The 21,635-nt window shown below is 31.4% G+C and overlaps 1 protein-coding gene across 1 annotated transcript in view; it reads right to left on the bottom strand.

Moving 5' to 3' along the window:
* Window positions 1–2,110: 2,110 nt before the first annotated feature.
* The window catches only part of LOC139500080 (uncharacterized), a 44,826-nt gene continuing 25,301 nt past the window's right edge, over window positions 2,111–21,635 (bottom strand). Inside the window, exons 4-6 of the mRNA XM_071288818.1 lie at window positions 7,596–10,208; window positions 6,697–6,776; window positions 2,111–5,400 (exon numbers count right to left, since the gene is read on the bottom strand). Coding sequence (XP_071144919.1) covers window positions 5,244–5,400; window positions 6,697–6,776; window positions 7,596–9,788 — 2,430 coding nt within the window. The 5' untranslated portion in view covers window positions 9,789–10,208 and the 3' untranslated portion in view covers window positions 2,111–5,243. The remainder of the gene's footprint in view (window positions 5,401–6,696; window positions 6,777–7,595; window positions 10,209–21,635) is intronic.

Below are 21,635 nucleotides of genomic sequence, written 5' to 3'. Positions count from 1 at the left end.
TCTGCCATCATTAAAACTCGCACGTGACAGGTGTGTTCGACTCCGATCTTTTTATAAAATAGACTTGGATTTTTAGTTTTTCTATCACAGGTTAATACTCTCTCTGGATTCCTTCACAAATAAAAAAAAAAAACTGACTGCCACGATAAACGCCAGTGGTGATGAATGTGGTGTTAAAAACCAACAGTTAATCAATCTAAATCTTATAAATTTCATAAGCCATAAACAGAAGTAACTTTCTTTCGTTCATTTATTAAGTAATAAAATTATTATCTATTTTTTCACACTAGTACCCTTTATAATGATCGCTTAGCATATTTGTTTGTGAAACATTTCCAGACTCATACTAAAAACACCATGTAGTAGCTAAAAACATGTTTGAAATGACATGACTTCACATTTGTCAATATTAATTTAACTTGGTCTGTGCGAGTGGCACTACTATTGAACGTGCAGTGATATTATCAGAGATTAAGGGAATTTTGTATTTGATTGGCCCTTGTTCATCTTAATCTGTGAACAAGCTAAAAAATAAATCGTCTGTGTTTTAGGCTGAAACGAAAGAATGAATACGTCGATTGAAACCAACCCAAATTCATTAATATGTGTCTGTCTCAAGACAAAGGTCATTTTCAGTAATTCAGTGGTTGCTTTTTATTCTGTTTGTCATATTTGTTTTTTATATTATTATTTATCATAAACCCAGCTTACTTCGCCCAAATGGACCCTGTGAGCTTTTCTTGTCACTTGACGTCCGTTGTCCGTCGTCGTCCTTGGCTAACATTTACGAAAATCCTCTCCTCTGAAACTACTGGCCAAATAAATCAAACATGGCATATCACATCCTTAAAAGTTAAGGTATCTAGTTTAAAAATGTTTCCAATGACCTTGCCTCAATTTAAATGGCCACTTTTCTAAAAATAGAGCATGTGATAATATACAGACTTGGCTTATATCTCTATACTATACTAAAACTAAAGCTATAGAGCAAATCTGACATGTAGGAAATATGTTCATCACGTGAAGACTTATCTGTCCTGAAATTTTCAGACTCATCAAATAGTCCGTTGTTGGGTTGCTGCCCTTGAATTGGTAATCTAAAGGATTTTTTTGAGTTTTTGGTCATTATCTTGAATAATGTAATATACATTATATCAGAGACTATCAGCAAGATTTTTCAGCAAAGTAAGCTAGATCAACATGACCAAATGGACAATTGACCCATTCATGAGTAATTATCCTTTAAAGTAAATTTGTACACAAGTTTTGTAATCTAATACTATTTATTATGATTTTAACCTTTTTTACGTGATTTCCAAAATCACAGTACAAACAGGTGAGCGGAACTTTCTCTTTAAAACCTCTAGTTTTTCATTGGAATTGTTGCAGATTTGGTCATGTCGAGTCCTTTTATAGCTCACTATACGGTATGGGTTTGTGCTCATAGTTGAAGACCACACGATGACGTACAAATGTATGTTTGCCAAATACCAAATACAAGCCATTTAGACTCTTTATATGGATTGTTAAATTTGCAATAATTTCAAATTTCGTTATTTCATATTTAAATAATACATCTCAGTGACTCATTTCTCTAACAAATATTACCCGAAAAAAATACGTACATGCATGTTAGTCATGACAATTTCAGTAAACATGTACCTTACAATATTGTTTTTGTAAAAAGAGCCCTCATCTAGTGTTTATATAACTTATAAAGTCTTATAGTGTTTATGTATATCCAATAGATGATAGTCTTAGTGTAGTTCTACGATGTCCTAAGTCGACAAAAAAACACAATTTGATTTTAGGTCAGTATTTGAAGAATTGATATTTGTGTCGATGCTATTCCATGTCTTCTCCATGCTATTATTCGTCGCCACATTTGACAGCTTGCCATATCAAATATTCCTATGCCAAAGCAAACAGGGGCGGATCCAGCCATTTTAAAAAGGGGGGTTCCTAACCCAGGACAAAGGGGGGGGGGGGGGGTTCCAATTACATGTCCCCATTCAAATGCATTGATCGTCCAAAAAAAAGGGGGGTTCCAATCCCCGGAATGTCCCCTCTGGATCCGCGCCTGGCAAATACATTGTATGCAAGAACAATATTTTTTTCATTAATAATAATTTTCTTTAATTCAGCAGTATAACACTTTGTTCAAAGGGTAGTTTACAACGAGGTCTTGTATTATATACATATATTACAACATGAAGTATAAAATCAAATAATAAATTTACTGTTATCAACATTCACAAAATATAATTCTACAATATATAATTTTCAATTAAGATTCAATTTTGTAACATTGTTTTGAATTGTAAACAAAATGTTCCGTACAATACTTGATCATACTTCCATATACATGTATCAACAAGGAGCGTTGGAGCGTTTGAGCGTTTTAAATATTCAGTTTTAGTTTTTGTAACACAAACATATCACAAGAACTTTTAATTTAAACAACAATGTGTTTGACGACAAATAAATTATAATATAATAATATAAAACAATGAAATAAATATACAGTAATATCAGAAACAAGCAAAGTATCCTTTTACAAATCATCTAATACACGTATTGATGTATATGTTGTGTACAAGTTATCATTTTGTACAAATTATAATTTGTACAAAATATTTGTACAAATTATAATTTATATTTTGACTTTGTACAAATTGTAATTTGGACAAAAATTGCTTGTACAAATTATAATTTGTACAAAATTTGACTAAAATTCACTTATAACTTGTACAATAATTTATAGTATGGATTTTGTAATATAAAACATTTAAAAAGTATTAATTCACTCTATAGTTTTTTTTCAAAGACCATACAATAAACATGATAAACCTTTATTTACAAAATACTTTTTAAGACAACCTAACATATTCATGTAATTTTTTTCAATGCAATGTTTAAGGTCATACGATTCATTTATACTGTATATAGTATATTCAAAGCCTGTTCTCTTGTTTTTCAAATGGTCATTTGCAAAAGTAAAAGTTAAGGCGTTCAATAAAATGGCCAGTATCATGAGTATAGTTGAACAACAGGATAAATTATATCAAGAAGTTTACCAGTTTACTTAGAATAATTCATCAAAGCACAACCATCTTTATACTAAAGACAAATTTAATGAGTTCATTTCTAAAGTTAAAAATGCAAAAGAGACATTGAAGAAAAAAGTCCAAGACAGACATTTGCTTAAGAAATATCATAATGATGTTATTAGAGTTGCTGATATGGAAGAGTTCATAAAAAGGGGGAAATGATACGTTTTCTGGTTGTATTTTATAAACATAGAAAGGGGTCTGACCTAAAGATAGGTTTGTCTTCATCTTCTTTGCCTAAGAAAATTTTGACAAATCTTTAAACTGGGGAAGATTTATAAGGTGTTTAAAGAGGTTTCAAAGGAGAACAGTGAAATTGATGACACAGATGAAAACACAGGTACTGAATCGATAGAATCAGAAAGAGAACATGTGAATGATAGTGAAACTGGATCAACTAGTACAACTATTTAAGTTTTATCAGAGGGTGTCGAGAACCTAATCATTTGTGCAAGAAAACATGCATTGTCTGGCCAACAAGTTCAAGCCTATGTCCTAACAAGAAATAAAATAGAAACTGAGCAAGTTATCTGTTGGAGACAATGTTATCATCCTAATTCCATGGTATGACAAGCACCAACCGATCCTAGGAATAAACAAGGTGTTGTTGTAAAAGAAGAAAGTTTTGGCTATCGTGTAGGGACTATAGCTGGCAATTTAACAGGATCTTAAGCAGAAACAAACAAGAATCGAGAAATGACTCTTCTTTTTCTATTTCATGAATTCCTGATTTACAGCAAACCCTAGGAGAAGTTGTAAATTGGTTTTCAAAAATGATTGTATTGTGTAATTCGGGGTGTAATGGTTCGCTAACTGCTCCATCATATAAGAACATTGTATATTATTGTATAGTTCGTATTAGTTTAAACAAATATAGTTACCAGTGTGTTTCATATAGATTTGTAATTACAATTAAAAGATTTTTTTTTTAATTTGATTTGAAAACTTATTCTATGTAAAATATTGTACAAGTTATAAGTGAAATTATGCCTCATTTTGTACAAATTATAATGTGTACAGGCACTTTTTGTACAAATTACAATTTGTACAAAGTCAAAATACCAATTATAATATGTACAATTTTTTTGTACAAATTATAATTTGTACAAAATGATAACTTGTACACAACATATACATTAAATATAAATACTAGTACTGTAATAAATATATGTCAATTTGAAAAAGGTAAAAGAATAACATAGAGAGAGAGAAAATAAAAAAAAATAAACATTAATAATTTGTTTGATTGTTCAAGAAATAACCTTGTATATATATACGATCAAATATGTAAATACATTGAGACATTCAGGATGAATTTGATGAAGTACTTTAAGAACTAAAATTATTGCTTTTCAATATGCAAAACAATTTTAAATGGACATACGTTGCAGCTACTCAAAAGTATGTGTTACGATGTCATATTATGACGCTCAGTTATAACAATTCGTGAAGCCAATTTTTTAAAGCTTTAAAATCTATCACAATTAGCAAATTTTGTTGTACCTGATCAAATAATACAACATTTATCGAAAACTGGAAATCATTTGAATTTCGGGTTGGAAAAAAATTGACCAATTTTCTTACTAGATATTAGGCATGAAAATTACTAAGAAATGTCACTCACACGTACTATGACCATTTTAAATAATGATATCCTAGATAACTTTAATTGACCAGGCCTCGGGAGCTTTAAAAGTGACCAAACCAAGATAATTTTGAAAGTGGAACTTGTAAAGAGTCTAAGCAGGCGGTTTCATGGTGACGTAAATCTTTTTCTGTTCATTTCAGACACTTTTTTTGAATGCATGTAACATTACAAACACAATTGAAATTTAGATTTGTATAAGTAAAACAACGTCAAAGTTTCAAAAGAAAAAAGTCGTTTTTTTTAATATTTTCTTTCCGTTTACAACTGTTGTTGCATTATATTTCGACAGAAGCTTTTTTAAACCAACTTTCTGGTTCCTTTTAAAGGTTCCAGCCTCGAATAGTGCGAACATATGTGAAAACGGCATTTTCTGTATCTCCCTCCCTATATGTTCATGTGCTAACGCTTTCAATAGGAGAAACATGGGGTCAAATATGTCGAAACCTACTGCCCGATTTATTACGCTGTCATCTCCCTTTTTGAACTTAAATGTGAGATTTGTTTTCTTCGGACTCTATTTCGAAATCAAGCATATCTATGTCTTCTGTAACTTTGTTGTAATCCTTCAGAAGTTTACTCTGATATATTTTGAGCCGATCTCTTTTTCCTTTCAATTCTTCTAACCACCATGTTTTGTCATCGCTATAATAAAAGAATAACTATGAGTTATTAAACATCTAAAGTGTATATAGAGTGATAATTTTAATACATGTACATGTATATATGTTATGATGGTATGATACTAAACCCCTAACGGGAAGGATTGTGCCTGATATTCATATGATGAAATCATAAGCTTTCAATCAGTCTAATTGAAGTCTGGAGCTGGCATGTCAGTTAACTGCTAGTAGTTTGTTGTTTTTTATGTATTATTGTCATTTTGTTTATTTTCTTTGGGTACATCTTCAGACATCAGACTCGGACTTCCCTTGAACTGAATTTTAATGTGCGTATTGTTATGCGTTTTCTTTTCTACATTGGCTAGAGGTATAGGGGGAGGGTTGAGATATCATAAACATGTTTAACCCCGCCGCATTTTTGCGCCTGTCCCAAGTCAGGAGCCTCTGACCTTTGTTAGTCTTGTATTATTTTTAATTTTAGTTTCTTGTGTACAATTTGGAGTTTAGTATGGCGTTCATTATCACTGGACTAGTATATATTTGTTAAGGGGCCAGCTGAAACACGCTTCCGGGTGCGGCAATTTCTCGCTACATTGAAGACCTGTTGGTGACCTTCTGCTGTTGTCTTTTCTATGGTCGGGTTGTTGTCTCTTTGACACATTCCCCATTTCCATTCACAATTTTATGATATAAAAAACACATCCATTGTAGTATAATTCGTTAGCTGATTTGTTTTGTTTTAATGAACCTTTACAGCTTTCAATTGTTTATATATGGAACACATTTTCTTATTATCTAAAAATAAAAATAGTTTTAATTACGACGCTCTTTTATGTTATTTAAAATTGAAAGATGGTGACATCTTATATCTACCATGCGTTATGTCACAATGGGTTACTTTAATACTATAAAGCTAAATATATTTGTATTATTTTAAAACCCTTTAATCATCAAAACACACTAAACACCCTTTCGTGTGACCTCAAGCATATAACGTATACGCAGGCAAAGACTCTACACTTTGATGCACAAACTAGTGTGTTATGTAAAAACATAGTCTCGGCAAAGTTTAATTACGAGAAAATAATTGTAATGTTAAAAAATAAGAAACATGTACCAACAAAGACCTAACGTGTTAAGGCTAATAAGGTTTCGTTATATATGCTTAACAATACTTATCAGAATTTAAGATATTTCTCTTTTCTATAAAGGCTTACATGTAGCAAACGTTAAGTTAGTAAAAAAAAATATATATAGCGGCTCATGGTGTTGGTTCTCGTTCTAAGCATAAAGTTAAAAGCACAATTATTATATCTACCAAAAAGCGTCAGTCTGGGTATATTTGGTATATGTTGTGAGAAAGGAACCATCCGATTGCTTTTTCTGTGAAAGGTCATTCTGTCAAGTAAAACACAAGCATGTAAGTAATCAGAATAAACATCTGAATAACATGTATTCACAAAGTCATTGTGTGTATTCATTAGCTAATATTGATTAAAACTACAAATATGCGAGATTATCAACGGTAAAGTACAAGTAACTAGGCGGAAATACGGCTTTCTATTATAACAAGTTGTATGTCTTTAGAACTCAATGAACTGCATTTTAAAAGCATTTTACCTACAGCGATCCGATCTATAAAATATGAAAAATAGAATCATGTAAAAATTGCCATAAAAATGTTGTTCTTTTTTTACTGTAATCTGCCATTTTATTGAAAGTCTGTCTTCGGCATTTTCTTTAGTCGTGAACTGTTTTAGATATAACCAAATCTGATTTAGTTTTGATATATTCACATGGGGCCAGCACCTTTTTTATTTTTTATTGATATATGTTATCTTAAATAAGTAAACGATAAAAACATTGAAAGGACAAAATATTTTTGAGTACTGTCTACAAATTTAAAAAAAATAATTATATAGCTTACAGTAAATATTTATATAAAAGTTATTTTAAAAGAAGTTGTAATTACGCATGTTTGGTGATACATATTAGCATTTTAGTTATAATATAAGACATATAGATCTTTTTGTTAAATATGAAGGATCATAAGACTTTTTAAAAAGCAGATGGGTTTTTTCATAGCAAATTAATAGCAAAAATCAACTCAGTTAGAAAGTACGTGATTTATTTTGGCTTACGGCCGTCTTACAGATCATCTTATTATACTCGTTGCCTACACACTAGATATTTGTAATAATGGAATCGTGAACTTACCAAACAGCTATCAATATCCCCGATTACCTCGTCAAAAAGAGTACCAGCTTCTACTAATCTAAATCGATGTTTCATTGCCATCGACAATTGCTTTGCACTCTGTAAGTCTTCCTCATTTGGAAACTGAATACAACACTCAGCGTAATGGACGATTGCCTTTAAATGAAAACGGGTTATTCTCGTGTTATTGCTTTCATATTCCCGGTCGTATGCCTTTCTATAATGGTGTTTTGCTTTCCGAATGTATTCCTCTGTTCCTGTTAATTTAAACACTTTTGCAATCTTCAAATGGATTCCTGATAGGGCTTTCCACGATGTTAGGTCGTTGATTTTATTCTCTAGATCCTTTGCAATTGACAATGCCTTCATTAAGTTTTGATTTTGAAGAGCAAATCCATTGTCCGGTGTAAAGGGCTTCTTTAGATTTTCACTTTTCTTTGACCCTCTGATTTTTGGTAGATCTGTTTCGCACAAGCTTTTACTTTGATCAATGCTTTCTTTTTTTGAAATGCCAGTCTCTTCTACGCTTATTCTCGTCTTTGTTTCTTCTTTCAAAGGTGTTTCCAGATCTAGACATTCTAATTTATACTGTTTTTCATAACATTCCATTTTAATTCTTTCTATCATTGCGGAATGAAAAAGACTTGAATCGCCAATACGTTTTACGACACCAAATTCAGTAAAACCTTTCCCGTCTATATTAGAATCAAGGCTGTTTAACAGTTCTATAGATTCTTTAAGTAAGGATGATAATAGAATAGGATCTGAAAATGACTTCAACATATATAATACACCACTACGCTGTGTTACTGGACTGAACACAGGACAAAAGGACCTTACGGCATTTTTAGTGGTTGTCTGTTCATCGAGTTGCATCGGCAAAGAGCTCAAATGATGCTGTAATAACTTTGTAAGACCGTGTGCTAACTGATGTTCCATTAAGCTTTCTGTAGTAACAGGGAAGAAAGTGCTTGAAAGTCTATGACGAACATAGCCTGTTTCCGGTTTTGAGAAGCTGTCTTTGGAAATGTCCATAAGCCATTTGTTTTTACTAGAATTGTAAAGAATTCTTATCATCAGTTCGACTAGAAAAGTTTCTGATATATATTTACTCTCCATTATCAAGTTCTTACTTCTTAATGTTTTGATTGTCTGTGTTGTTAATTGACTATTGCTCAAATCGGTGGCACAAAGATGACCATGATTCCTTAAAAGATCTATGATCCTTGAATTTCTATGTTTGTTTTCGATGAATGTGTCGGCGAATTCATGACTGACATGTTTTCCTTCTCCAACCAGTAGGTTGAAAATAACTTTGCAGTGCTCTTGAAGTACCCCGCATCCATTAAGATAATCATTCATTGTGGTTGAAGGATCTTCAGTCTTAATATCGGAAAACTGGTGTTCCTGACCACTTAAGAATGTTTCATACATTGTATGTTTTGCTTTATCTAGATAAGTATTAGCAGATAACTCAGTATTGCCATACAGTCTATAAGTGATTCCTACTGCACAATATATATAGCAAAGTTTTGCCTTTGTTTCTTTAACCAAGGACTTAAAATTGTCTTCAAAGTGTAATAAGAAGGCCTCAGCATGATGTAACAAAAGTACGTTTCTATGAATAACTTCCAATAATCTTGCATCTAGATCAATGTTACACATGAAAAAAATCAGAAGTTTATTGAGATGGGAATTTCGGTCGTCGATGGATTGAGACGCTTTCAATATCATGAAAATAAATCCATGAGCAGTTATTATTCGCTGCTCATCTTTACCCTTAACAACAACCAATGAATATTTTTCTAAGTTTTTGAGGAAGCCATCTATTATTGTTGTCTTTTCATCTTTGTGTACTGTGTTTGGCAAAAGAGTTTCAAAAATGAAGATAGGAATTTTATCTGTGTTAAGATATGGCATGAGGTAAAAAATAGTTTTATCTTCGGCTGACATATTCTTTTCAGCCTGTAAAATAAGCATTTGACAAGCTTTTGTAGATGCAGAATCACCACTGCTGGTGATGGTTTCAAGTTTTCCAAGATAGCTGTCTACGCTTATATCTGTTGTTTGTATATGAGTTCTTGCAAAAGCAAGGCCATCTGGCAAATAGCCCAATCTTTTAGCTAGTTCTTTTGCTTTCTCATTTAACAAAATATCAACGTTTAGATATTTTACCGCCTCCGTTTCTGTCATTCCTTGAAATTCAATTACCAATTTCTCGAATTCGGGTGATAACGACTCACTTGTAGTTACAATAACACATAATTATGTTATCATTCTGCTTCAGTTGCCTCAAGAACTCATTCATTAGAGTTTTCTGAGGGGATATCAAACCAAGCAGAATAAAAATGTGCTTTGTGTCCTTGTAATTGTCGCTTTCCAAAACCTCTATAGCGCGTAATAACATGATGTGAATTGACTGTTTAATGCGCAGATCTGAGTTTATGTATTGTGTCTTTAGGTAGTTCATTAAATGAGAAAGAGAATTATAAATGTTTAATTCAGTATTGCAATCTACCCGCCAAATCAATGAATTCTGGTCATTCGCAATCTTTTTTGAACATCTGTGCGCATAGTTAAATGCGTGCTGCGACTTCCATGTTCCAGGTGGACCTGTAAATCAAAATCAAGTCTCCATAGAGTAAATAGAGAAAGAGCAGCGAATAAGAGGTGAAAGATACCAAGGGAATAGTCGAAAACTACTGATAATGCCATTAAAAAAAAACGACGAAAGACAACATAGAAAATTCAAGATTGAGGTACACAAACCTAACAAAAACCAATGAGGCCTCATGTGCTCCGGAAGGTTGAAAATTCGTCCATGACCTTTGTCATAATTCCTCACACCGTTGTTGAATTGACCAGAATGTAAGTATGAAGCCAACATCGCCAATTAGATAAACTCCGTCGTTATTAGGATATCTCAGATCGTATGTATCTAGTAGTGGATTTTGTTATACTTTTATGAATTTAAAGTTTAAATATACAAATCCTAGGATTTCTCAAGTTATGCTATAAAAACAGTAGCAAACACGTGTAGATAGCCTTTACATTTTTTTTTACCTATCAAATGAGGTATATGTGTAATAGAATTTTAGTTTAAAACTTGTACAATATTCTCAATACTTTTTAATTCCTTCCCGCAGAAGTATAATATATGTTACTTTTTTTTTATCAATGTTTCAATAAGATTATGATGGTCATACACACTTTAAAATGAATTTGCTGCCTAAAACAATTTTTTTCATATGAAATGTTTCAATATGAATTATTTTGTTTTCCAAGTTTGTTAGACATTGCATAACGTTATATATAAAATCATGTTATAGACAATGTCCATGTTATCAGTTCATTTACATTGTCACACTAGTAAATTACATTTTGAAAGAGTAATGAAAAGATCTTATTTTTCTTCAGTGGATAATCAGAAAAAGGACTGAAAACAGAACATACAAAATGTCATATGTTATTGTTTAGTTCAAAAATAGTTCTTAAGTTCAAAACATAACAGACAATTTATGCAACATATTTAAAAACGAATCTGCATAATTATGTTCTAGGCTTCAAACAGTAACAAAAAATGCTATCAAAAAGAAATTGTTGCTATGCTCAACAAACAAATTACTAAGCATTTTTCTATAATCATTTTGAGTAATCAAGTAATTACAAATTTACTTAATATAACTTATAAATGCTTGCTTTAACTTAGTTTTACTAAACATAATAATCTATGAGAACTGATAACTAGAAATTTGTAAAACTGTTCAAACAAATTACTAATTGATTTCTTTTTACTTTGAAACAGTAATTGATTAACTAGAATTACTTCTGATTACCAGGTAGGATTAGATAAATAACTTCAAATTATTAAAAAAAAAAAAAAGATTATAATTGTGGTATACTTATATGTATTCAAATTTTTTTTTCAGAATCAAACTGTTATATTTGTTATTGCATTGAAACTTTTAGCTCAACTTATTACATTTAGGACATGTGTATTTGAAACATAATTCGCAAGGAATAATCATGTTTGGTTTTCTAAAAACGGTAGCTTGCGGATAGGGTAATTTCAGTTAATTATTTCATTATTTTTAAACTCATTCCATTATCATAATTTTGACAGCCATTTATACAAACATTTTCTCTACAGTATTTCATGATGTGAATATAAACCTTACGCTGGCATTTACAAATTTAAAATTCACAATAACTTGTGTATGCAGAGAGGAGCAATGGGAATACAATTTCAATTTGGCTATTACAATAAATTATAATCATATATTTGATTTTTTTCTTGTATATTGTAAATTGAGGGTTTTGGAATATAAATAGAATAGTTATCAAAGGTACCATGATTATAATTTAGTACGCCAGACGCGCGTTTCTTCTACATAAGACTCATCAGTGACGCTCATATCAAAATATTTATAAAGCCAAACAAGTACGAAGTTGAAGAGCATTGAGGATCCAAAATTCCAAAAAGTTGTGCCAAATACGGCTAAGATAATCTATTCCTGGGATAAGAAAATCCTTAGTTTTTCGAAAATGCAAAGTTTTATATTCAGGAAATTTATAAAAATGACCACATAATTGATATTCATGTCAACCCCGAGGTGCTGACTACATGGCTGGTAATACCCTCGGGGACGAAACGTCCACCAGCAGTGGCATCGACCCAGTGGTGTAAATAGTTATCAAAGGTACCAGGATTATAATTTAGTACGCCAGACGCGCGTTTCGTCTACATAAGACTCATCAGTGACGCTCATATCAAAATATTTATAAAGCTAGAAGATTGATATGTTAATAAAATTGACTATATTTAATAAGCATTTTTTTAAATACAAATGAGGATGCTGTCCAATTTTTTAACAACATTAAAAGCTGATATTTCTGCTTGATCAATTTTAAGATAAAATTGTCAAAACAGAAGGACATAATAGAATTGTTTTTCCTCAATTAACATATAAACAGACAAACATAACTTATTAAGGTGGTAATTATTTCAGGCAGTTACATAAGTTCTTTAAAAGGAAATAATAATAAAAATGCTCTGAAATTTCAAAAAGGTCTAGCTTAAACGTTAAATTTGAAACTTATATACAAACACTGCAAGTTATAAAGATTCTAGTTTAAGATTTATGTTTATATAAATATTAAGTAATACATAGCTGTTTTAAATAAACAAAAATAATTGAATATTTATTTTTCTTACTAAAATGCAGTTTTAAATTTCCTGAAATTACTTTTGAATTATAACTGCCTTTTACTAAGTAGGCCAAGGGACTACATGTCGTTTGTTGACATTAGGTTTAATAAGTTTTAAAAATAAATATTTCTAATGAAATTGGACTTTATAATTATATAATTACAGCATAGTTATGTAGTTTCAAAGTCTGCAAATTGAATTAGTTTGGATAACTAGAATTTTTTTTTTGATAATACTTTGAAATGCATTAAAAATTGCTTTGGATTACTTAGTAAAACTTAGAATTATACTTCTAATCATAATAATAAACAAGGATTTGTAAGTATTACAAATTATTTCTTTAATTTTAGAATTACTAGCCATTCTTAAGGTAACAGGTACGTAAATGGCTTGTCTTGCGATGTTTAAAAGAAATTGTATGCACGTAGAACTTATTAAAAGATGATGAAAAATCGAAAAATTTAAGTTGGTCACCGATCTAATTTCAGAGTTACGAACATTTGAAAATGGTAATGAAACAATATAAAGTACATAGACATAACGTCAAATTTGAACCAAAAATAAGGGCATCCGATACAGTTTCAAGGGAGTTAACTCTTGGCGCAACGTTAAGCGTTTGAATTCCCGCAAAACGTCACTTTTTTCGGAACTAATGCGTGTAATTTTCCGTAACAAGAAACGTAATGTGGACTTTCCGAAGCTCCAATTTCTGTTTCTCCCGCATGCTAACTTCTACACCATTATATTATTGCATTTCATTCTAAAAGGATAACAGTCTAATAAAATCATAAGAAATAAAACACATTACTGTTTCTGTGAGATCTTCAACAAATTTAAATATCGCATGGTTAGCAATCTCAAGATGACTGACCCTTTTGATGTTACTAACATAATGCATGTCAATTATCATTTTAATATGAGGAAGGCGCTACCTTAAATTCCAGCTTTATACCAAGACTATGTCCAATAAATTGATTGAATGTTGTTTGCTTAACGTCCAGTGGCAAATATTTCATGCATGTTCAGGACGTATGTCCTACATATGATATAGTTTTTGTCTAAATAAAATAATAAATTCAGATGGAAAATATTTATGGAACGATCATTGCACTTCAAAAGGTTGGAGGATGTATGGTATTTTACTAGTCCAAACGTCTTGAGAGGCTATTATATTTTTTCTTTCACGCGTCACAGGAAGGCAAAGTCAAAGCAAAAATTTAATATACCCTTCCTTACTGTCATAATTATTTGGACAACTAGTAATATTTGTCTTGAAAACATATTCTGAATCCCAAATTGATAGAAAAAAATATTCTGTTCAAGCATAGGACATTTTTATTATAATTCATCAACCACAATTTAGTCCGGCTCCGATTTTCTGTCATTTTTTACAGCACAGAAAACCAACAATGATATTTTAAAACTAATACCGAAAATTTAGGTACAAGAAAAAGTGAACTTCCTAACTGAACAATTTATTTATGTTAGATGAATAATGGCATTCCGCTAATATCAACAATGATACAACTTTAATAAAGTTCCTATTACCTCCACGTAACACGTATTTTATCTAACAAAAAGTAAAACGACAAAAAATACTGAACTCCGCGGAAAATTCAAAAGGCAATAGCCAACACTATTTTTACACGCCCGTACAAATTTTCACGTCACGTATTATGGTATACAAATGTGCGACGTCCGTCTGTACGTCGTAAAATGGTACAACATATTATCCTAAAGTCATTAAACTAAATATGGTTCTTTGTTTCATGATGGTCAAACGATCTGTATATCTTTTTGGTGAACTTTTTGAGTTACAAGACTTTGTAACTAAAACAGGGGGTGTTTTTTTCACAGTTCGCGCTGTATCTCAAAAATGATTTTTGATTATTGCTTAAAACCTTACACACTTCTTAGTTATATGAATCTCAGATCTGTATACTTTCTGAGGATGATTCTTTTATTTTAGAGTTATTGAGTTTATATGAAAAAAGAGGGGGTTTTCACATGTCGAGCCGTATCTAAGAAACTATTAATAAGTATTGCATAAAATTTCATATACTTGTTAGTTAAAAGATCTGTATACTTTTTCGTGCTGATTCTTAAATTCATTTTTAGTTCTCGAATTTTTATTGAGCTTCAATTTGATATCATAGTCATTATAAACTTCCTTTTGAGCAAGAATACCAAAATGAGTCAGGATATACTTAGCATGACTTCCTGTACAAGCCCCGTGTTATTTCAAAAACATGTATTATGGGTTTTTTTCATAAGACGACGGGCGTATCATGCGCTCGTAGCACAGTTGTTTATTTTGTTGGTTTTTTTTAATTTACAAATATATTAAGAGAAATGATGGAATGACAGCAAATACAATGCAATTTCCAATATAATTAATATTTCCAAATGGCATAACTCTTTTAAAGAAAAGTTGCTATGCACTGATTTTCGAACGTGTCCATAACGATATCAGTTTTATAGAAATTTGGCAAGAATTGTACACTTGAAAAATCTAAGTAATCGTTAGGACCGAAAGGACAGACAGAGGAATGAACGTGCGATATTTTATGTACCCCGCAATGCGTCGCACTTTGGTGAAAATATATATAGTTATTTACCAATGAAATTACGCATAGGTAATATGTGCAGTCCTCTCGCTATTAATTCAATCGTTTTTGCGAAATACAAAAAAATCAAAACATGATCTATTTTCTCTCTCTGGACAAAAGCCTCCTTTAGCATATTCCTTGATAAGATTTTGTTTTTGTTTTCTGACAACATTTAAAAGAAGATATGGTATAATTTGCAATGAGACAACTCTCAACAAGAGACAAACATGCCACAGAAATTAACAACTATAGGTCACCGTACGGTCTTCAACAATGAGCAATGCCCATACCGCATAGTCAACTATACAAACTGTGAACTTAAAAATATTTAGGAGCCTCCCAATTTTATTCGATTGTAATCATTGACCAGAATAAAAGTTTAATTTTATGAATAAATGTGAAATTCTAAAAAGTGATTAAAACGTGAATAGAAGGATTTAAAGGAGTATTGTAATGAAATAGCAGCCAACCAAACAAAACAAAAACAAAAAAACAACATCTAGAGGTCAACATATGCTATAAATTAATACATAAATTAATGCTCGAGTGTTTTCAGTACATGTAACCTGTATGTCAAGTTTTAAATTGCCGAGTCTTTAATTTTAAAAGCCGTAAAAATTATCAACAGTCCGTAATCCCTTTTCTTGGGATGTTTCTCACTTAGACCACAAACAAAGATATGTATTTATGATTCACATGATTTTATTTCCGAAAACAATATTACCAATTTTTAGTTAGCTCTTTACAAGCAATATTCATACATCTGAAAAATGTCACCGGTAATTTGCAACGATTACGTGGAAAAAGTCTGCCAGCGACGTCGTGCACTTAAGCGCTAACGTTGAGGTTACAAAGGGGGACGCAATTTTTAGGATAAATCGCGTTTATCATAGAATCCAGCACGGTGACATATATTTTTATTTCAGATTTGGAGAAAGCATGACAAAACGCATTTCATGCAAAAAAATGATAAAAATGACATTTTCAGAAACACTTTATTCCTATATTTTTTGGATTAAAAAAATCCCACTTTGAGCATCTGGTTCGTAATGCCAAGCAAAGCTTGACAATTTGTATAGTCATTCGTGTAGGGATTTATTTTTTTCCTTATTGTCACTTATCCCAGCTTCAAATTGAACCCGATCTTAATAATTTACGACAAAGAATATTTGCTCCAAAAATTTTAAAAACATTGTTTAACTTTTTTGCAAAATTGCACAAGTCCCCAATTTTCAGCCTCAATTTTCTCGAAAACGAGCACGGTGACCTATGTTTTATTTTGTGTTTTATTTTATAACTCGCCAAGGCCTACAACATCTTTAAAAATTAAGAAAATGACATTTTATCGAGAAACTGTATCGGATGCCCTTAAACTGTTTTCATGTCAAAATATCTTCAAGCTATCATTTGCCATTTTGGATTTGATTTTAAATATATAAACATAAACGTCCTAATTTGATACGTATCGACTATCTATACACATGGAAAAAAGTATTGCAACACCAAATTGAAATTGAAATTAAAAAAACACTTTTTATTTTTTTGTGATATAATTTGGTAAAATAGAACTAATTAAACATTATTTAAGTAGCTCCTGAGTTTAATCAATAAACATCGACTCGATAAATATTTTTATCTGCACATGCAGCTACTATACCCATAAACAGCAAAACAGATGTTTTCATCCTCATTGTTTTCAACACTTTATAAATAACCAAGTTTTTAAAGTGATTTACATCTTGTAATGGGTCCTCGACAACTCTAAACTGCCGCAAGATGGCATATTATCAGCATGAGAGAAGCAGGGACGTCGCTGAAACAACTGCATGTATTTTTGGTCATCACCATTCCACTATAAGTCGTTTTGAGAATAAAAATAAGGCACTAAACGATGTTAAAGACCTTCCGAGATAAAAAAGACCCCCTATACCATTTGCAATGGAAAATCAAGCATAATGAAGGTTGGTCAGAAGGAAACCCATTGCATACAATACAATCCTAAAAAGAGAGTGGTGGGCATACAGGAGCCTTTTAACAAGAACTATTCGAGATCGACTCATCGCTACTGGTTATCGTGCGATAAGACCATTTCGGAGACCTTTGCTTACGAACAGACACACAGTTTTCCGTATCCAATGTAGTGCACAGCTTGCTAAAGTTGAAAATTAGCATCGTGGAGGAAGATCCATTGTTCCAATGGAATTCGGTTCATCTTCCTTGGACGGATCGTAGCCCGGATTTGAACCATATCGAGCATATATGGGACACTATTGGGCGGAACGTGCGCGAAAGGACACCCCAGTTCAAATGCATCATGAAATAAACAATGCCCTTCATCAGAAATGGTTGCTGCTACCTTAGCAACAAATTAGTCGATTTTTGGCACGAATCAGAAGACGTTTAGATGCGGTTATCCGTTTGAATGGAGGCTGCGCACAAAATACTAATTCTTTGGCGTATAACGCTCAACCATGATGTGAACAGTCATCTGAAGATTAATTTTGAAATGTCTGACATTGTAAAGTTCGACTACAGTAAAAGTTGTAAAATGCATTTTTTGTACAAAAAACACTTCATTTTGTTATTAAAATTGTGGTTATATAAATCATTTTTTTCAAACATTTTTTGTTCGTTTCAATGCCAATGTTATCATAAACTATGTTTCAATAATATTATACAAATATTTTATTATATTTCATCCAAAAAAAAGGGCTGATTTTTCAAATTTTAAAAAATCAAGGTGTTGCAAAACTTTTTTCCATGTGTATATTATAAATGTAAAAATTGAATCATACCTTCAGTATTTTTGAAAAGGAGGTTTTGAATCGAATATGAAAAAAAAATCAACTAATCAGAGTGTAACTTGCATTTGACTTTTAGAAAGCTATTTTAAAAAATGACTATAATCCATTCTGATTTGATTTGAACAAAAATAAATCAAAAATAAATAATAAAAAAATATCACTTAGTTTGTTGAAATACTTACACGATGTACAAACATGAAAAGAAAGGAGACACTTTCAAAAACGACAGTTCGTTGGTATTGATGTTTCTTTGGATACCATTTCAGTTAAATGAAATGTAGCACAAATAGTTTCTGGGGAGTAAGTCCATGTTAACATAAAACCAAACAATAATAAAAAGGATTAAAACATAGGGTATACGATGTAGTATATGATCATTCTTTGAAAGGTATGATACTTTTTTTTTTAAATTATATGAATTTATAATAAAACAGTGTAGGATTTTCATTCTAATATATATATATCTGTAAAAGAATTTTTGAAAACAAATTTACTGATTCAAGTAATAGTAAGTAAAAGAATTGATTCTTAGTGTTTAAAGAATAACTAAGAATATTAAAAGGAGTATTCCTTAATTTCTAAAAGAATAACTTACTATTATTAAAGATGTATTTGGTTTCATTGTGTCAAACTAGCATAACATTTTCATTTAGAGATGTGTGCATACAACAGAAAAATATGTTATCTTAGTTTCAGATTGATTGCTGGTGTGCTCATCATGTTCGGTTCTTCAAATGAATATTGGTGAAAAAGGGAAATTAGATATATCAAACAGCAGATTTATTACAGTTGGGTGCAGACCAAGCATTACATGTAGACGGGCCGAAAAAGTTAACGCGGCGTTTACTCGCGTGCACTTCATGTAAACGCCGCGTTAACTGTGCGTTAACTCCGAAATTGCAGTAGACATTAAAAGTAAACGGGCGTTTACTTTCGCGTTTACCTCCGCGTTAACGCAAAAACGGCGCGTCTTCTAATTTTTTAAAGAGTAAACGGGCGTTTACTTTCCCGTTTACCTCCGCGTTAACGTGGAAAATGCGCGTCTTCTATTTTCGTAATAAGTAAACGCGCGTTTACTGTTTCTAGTAAACGCCCGTTAACACAGATTGTCATCGTAACCTGGATACACTGACATAAAATATGAAATGATAAGGAACATCAAAATTAATTGACCAACTAGTCATTTCCGCTTGACATATTGACGATTACGGTTATTTAAAAATGTCACACATTTGTATTTAATTGAACAATAATTATAGTAAATTTCTTGTTCTTTGCAAATAATAGTTTAAATATGTTTATTCAAATACATGTAATTTAATCCTCACCAAATTTAATCCTCACAAAAATCAAACAGTTTTCTCATCTTAGACAGACTGACTCGTAAAACAAAATTATTTGATATCATTAACAAAAACTGACAATATTTACCCTTTAACAAGTTATCTTATTCTATATAGAAGTAATTCAGTTATATTTTTATGCCATAATTGACCATATAATACAATTGACAGCAATTTTTGTACCAGTCAGACGGCCATGACCTCTTTTTATTTAAAATATTGAATAGTAAACAAAATTCAGTAGTTTTCATACATCAGACTAACTCGTAATATATAATTATTTGTCCGCAACAACCAAAACTGACCATATAAGCATTTTATTATGTAAATCTATATAGCCACATAGTAAATGAGTTATATTTTCATGTAAGGATTGATTGTATAATAAAATAGGTAGCAATATTTGAATATTATGCACGGTGGGTATGGTTGTCCTGCGAGAGAACGTACTGTGCTGGTGATTTGGTCCTGACGGGTGCTGGTGATCAATGAAAAAATGTAAACAAAGACGAAAATAATGATTTTTGACGTTTTTACTCATAAAAAATGGAAGAAAACGGTTGAGATTTTTCAATTTTGTTTCTTATGGGTTCATATGTAAACCAATAAAAAGTTGACCCTCTAAACTGTTTCAGTAAGCGTAACACAAAAATGCTAATTTTCAGAAAATCTAGAACTGAAAAAATAAAACAAAAAATGCTCATAAAGTCCGCTTTCTATACCGCAATCCACACGACAAAACTATTTTATGAAAAAACATTGCAATTTATTAAAATTAAGCATTTTCTCAATTTATTCATGTCCTGATACTGTGCTGGTGGGTCCTGTCATTGTGCTGGTGGGTCCTGATACGGTGCTGGTGATTTTGGATAAGAAGTTGGTCATATTTGAAACAAATGTTACAAAATCAATAAAATTGGGCAGATAATTGTTGTCAATAGGATCTATGACTCCTATTTTAGCTCTTGTGCATCCATTTGGCTGTTTAATATATGTTTTCAAATGATCGTAACTTGTATTACATAATTACATAAAAGGGCAACATCTTTTGTCCAATATCAGATAACAATATATAGTATCTAAAATAAGAATAGTTTTATTAAGATATTAAATGCCCCTTACATTGATGCTTCAACAATGATCAAAGCCCATGCCGCATAGACATGTTTGTTAACGCTCCGCATACCCCTCCCCACTTCCACCCAACCAACCCTCCTCATTTCCTCCTTCATTGTTACAGTGGTGTACCAACACAACAATTTATGACATAAAATAATAACACAAAGACACATTATTGAACAACGAATGCTCGCAGGTACTGAAAGCTAGTTCAAAGCCGCATTTTCAACTGATAGATAAACCATGTTCTCATATACAAAAATTCCAATCGTGTCGATTAAAAAAGTCTCAAGACTTAAGTTCGCATTTTAATGTTTGATGAAGTAGAACTTTAAAAGTGTGCAGTGAATCTTGTGCTCACAACAGTTATTGTCATAATTATGTTTACATAAGACTTATAAAGGAATTAAGTAGGTACCAAGAAATATTTTACAGTTCAATTTAATGATCATGAAGGGAAGGAAATGGTACGAAAGTTTACATAGGACAAAAAGAAATTGATAGTATTTTTTGGTGAAAGACTTAAAGGCTTCTTTGCATTATATAGTACAGCTCTTCTATAAAAGCATGCAAAACAAACTTTGATTGACTTGCTTGCTATGCTTGCTTGGATGTTTTCAAATAATAGTTAGGCGGAGTTTCAATACATACTGGGATTTGATTGGACAAATACAAACTGACAGGAATTGCAGTTCATGTTTATTGTCCAAACAAATTCTAGTATATAGTAAACAGACTACTAACCTGTCGTTTACAAACATCCAAACAATCATAGCAAGCAATTTGATCAATGGTTTGCTTTGCATATATTTATAGAAGAGCTGTTAATTCTATAAAAAAAAATCTTGTTGTCGTAGATGGTTAAATTCTCAACAAAATCTCAATAACTTTGTTGGAACGAATACAGGTTTTAAATCAAATTTTCGTGGACTTTTTAGCTTCCACCCTGACGAGGC

The sequence above is a fragment of the Mytilus edulis genome, chromosome 13, assembly GCF_963676685.1.
Source record: "Mytilus edulis chromosome 13, xbMytEdul2.2, whole genome shotgun sequence".
In the NCBI taxonomy this organism is placed as follows: domain Eukaryota; kingdom Metazoa; phylum Mollusca; class Bivalvia; order Mytilida; family Mytilidae; genus Mytilus; species Mytilus edulis.
This window is presented reverse-complemented; position numbering and strand designations above follow the sequence as displayed.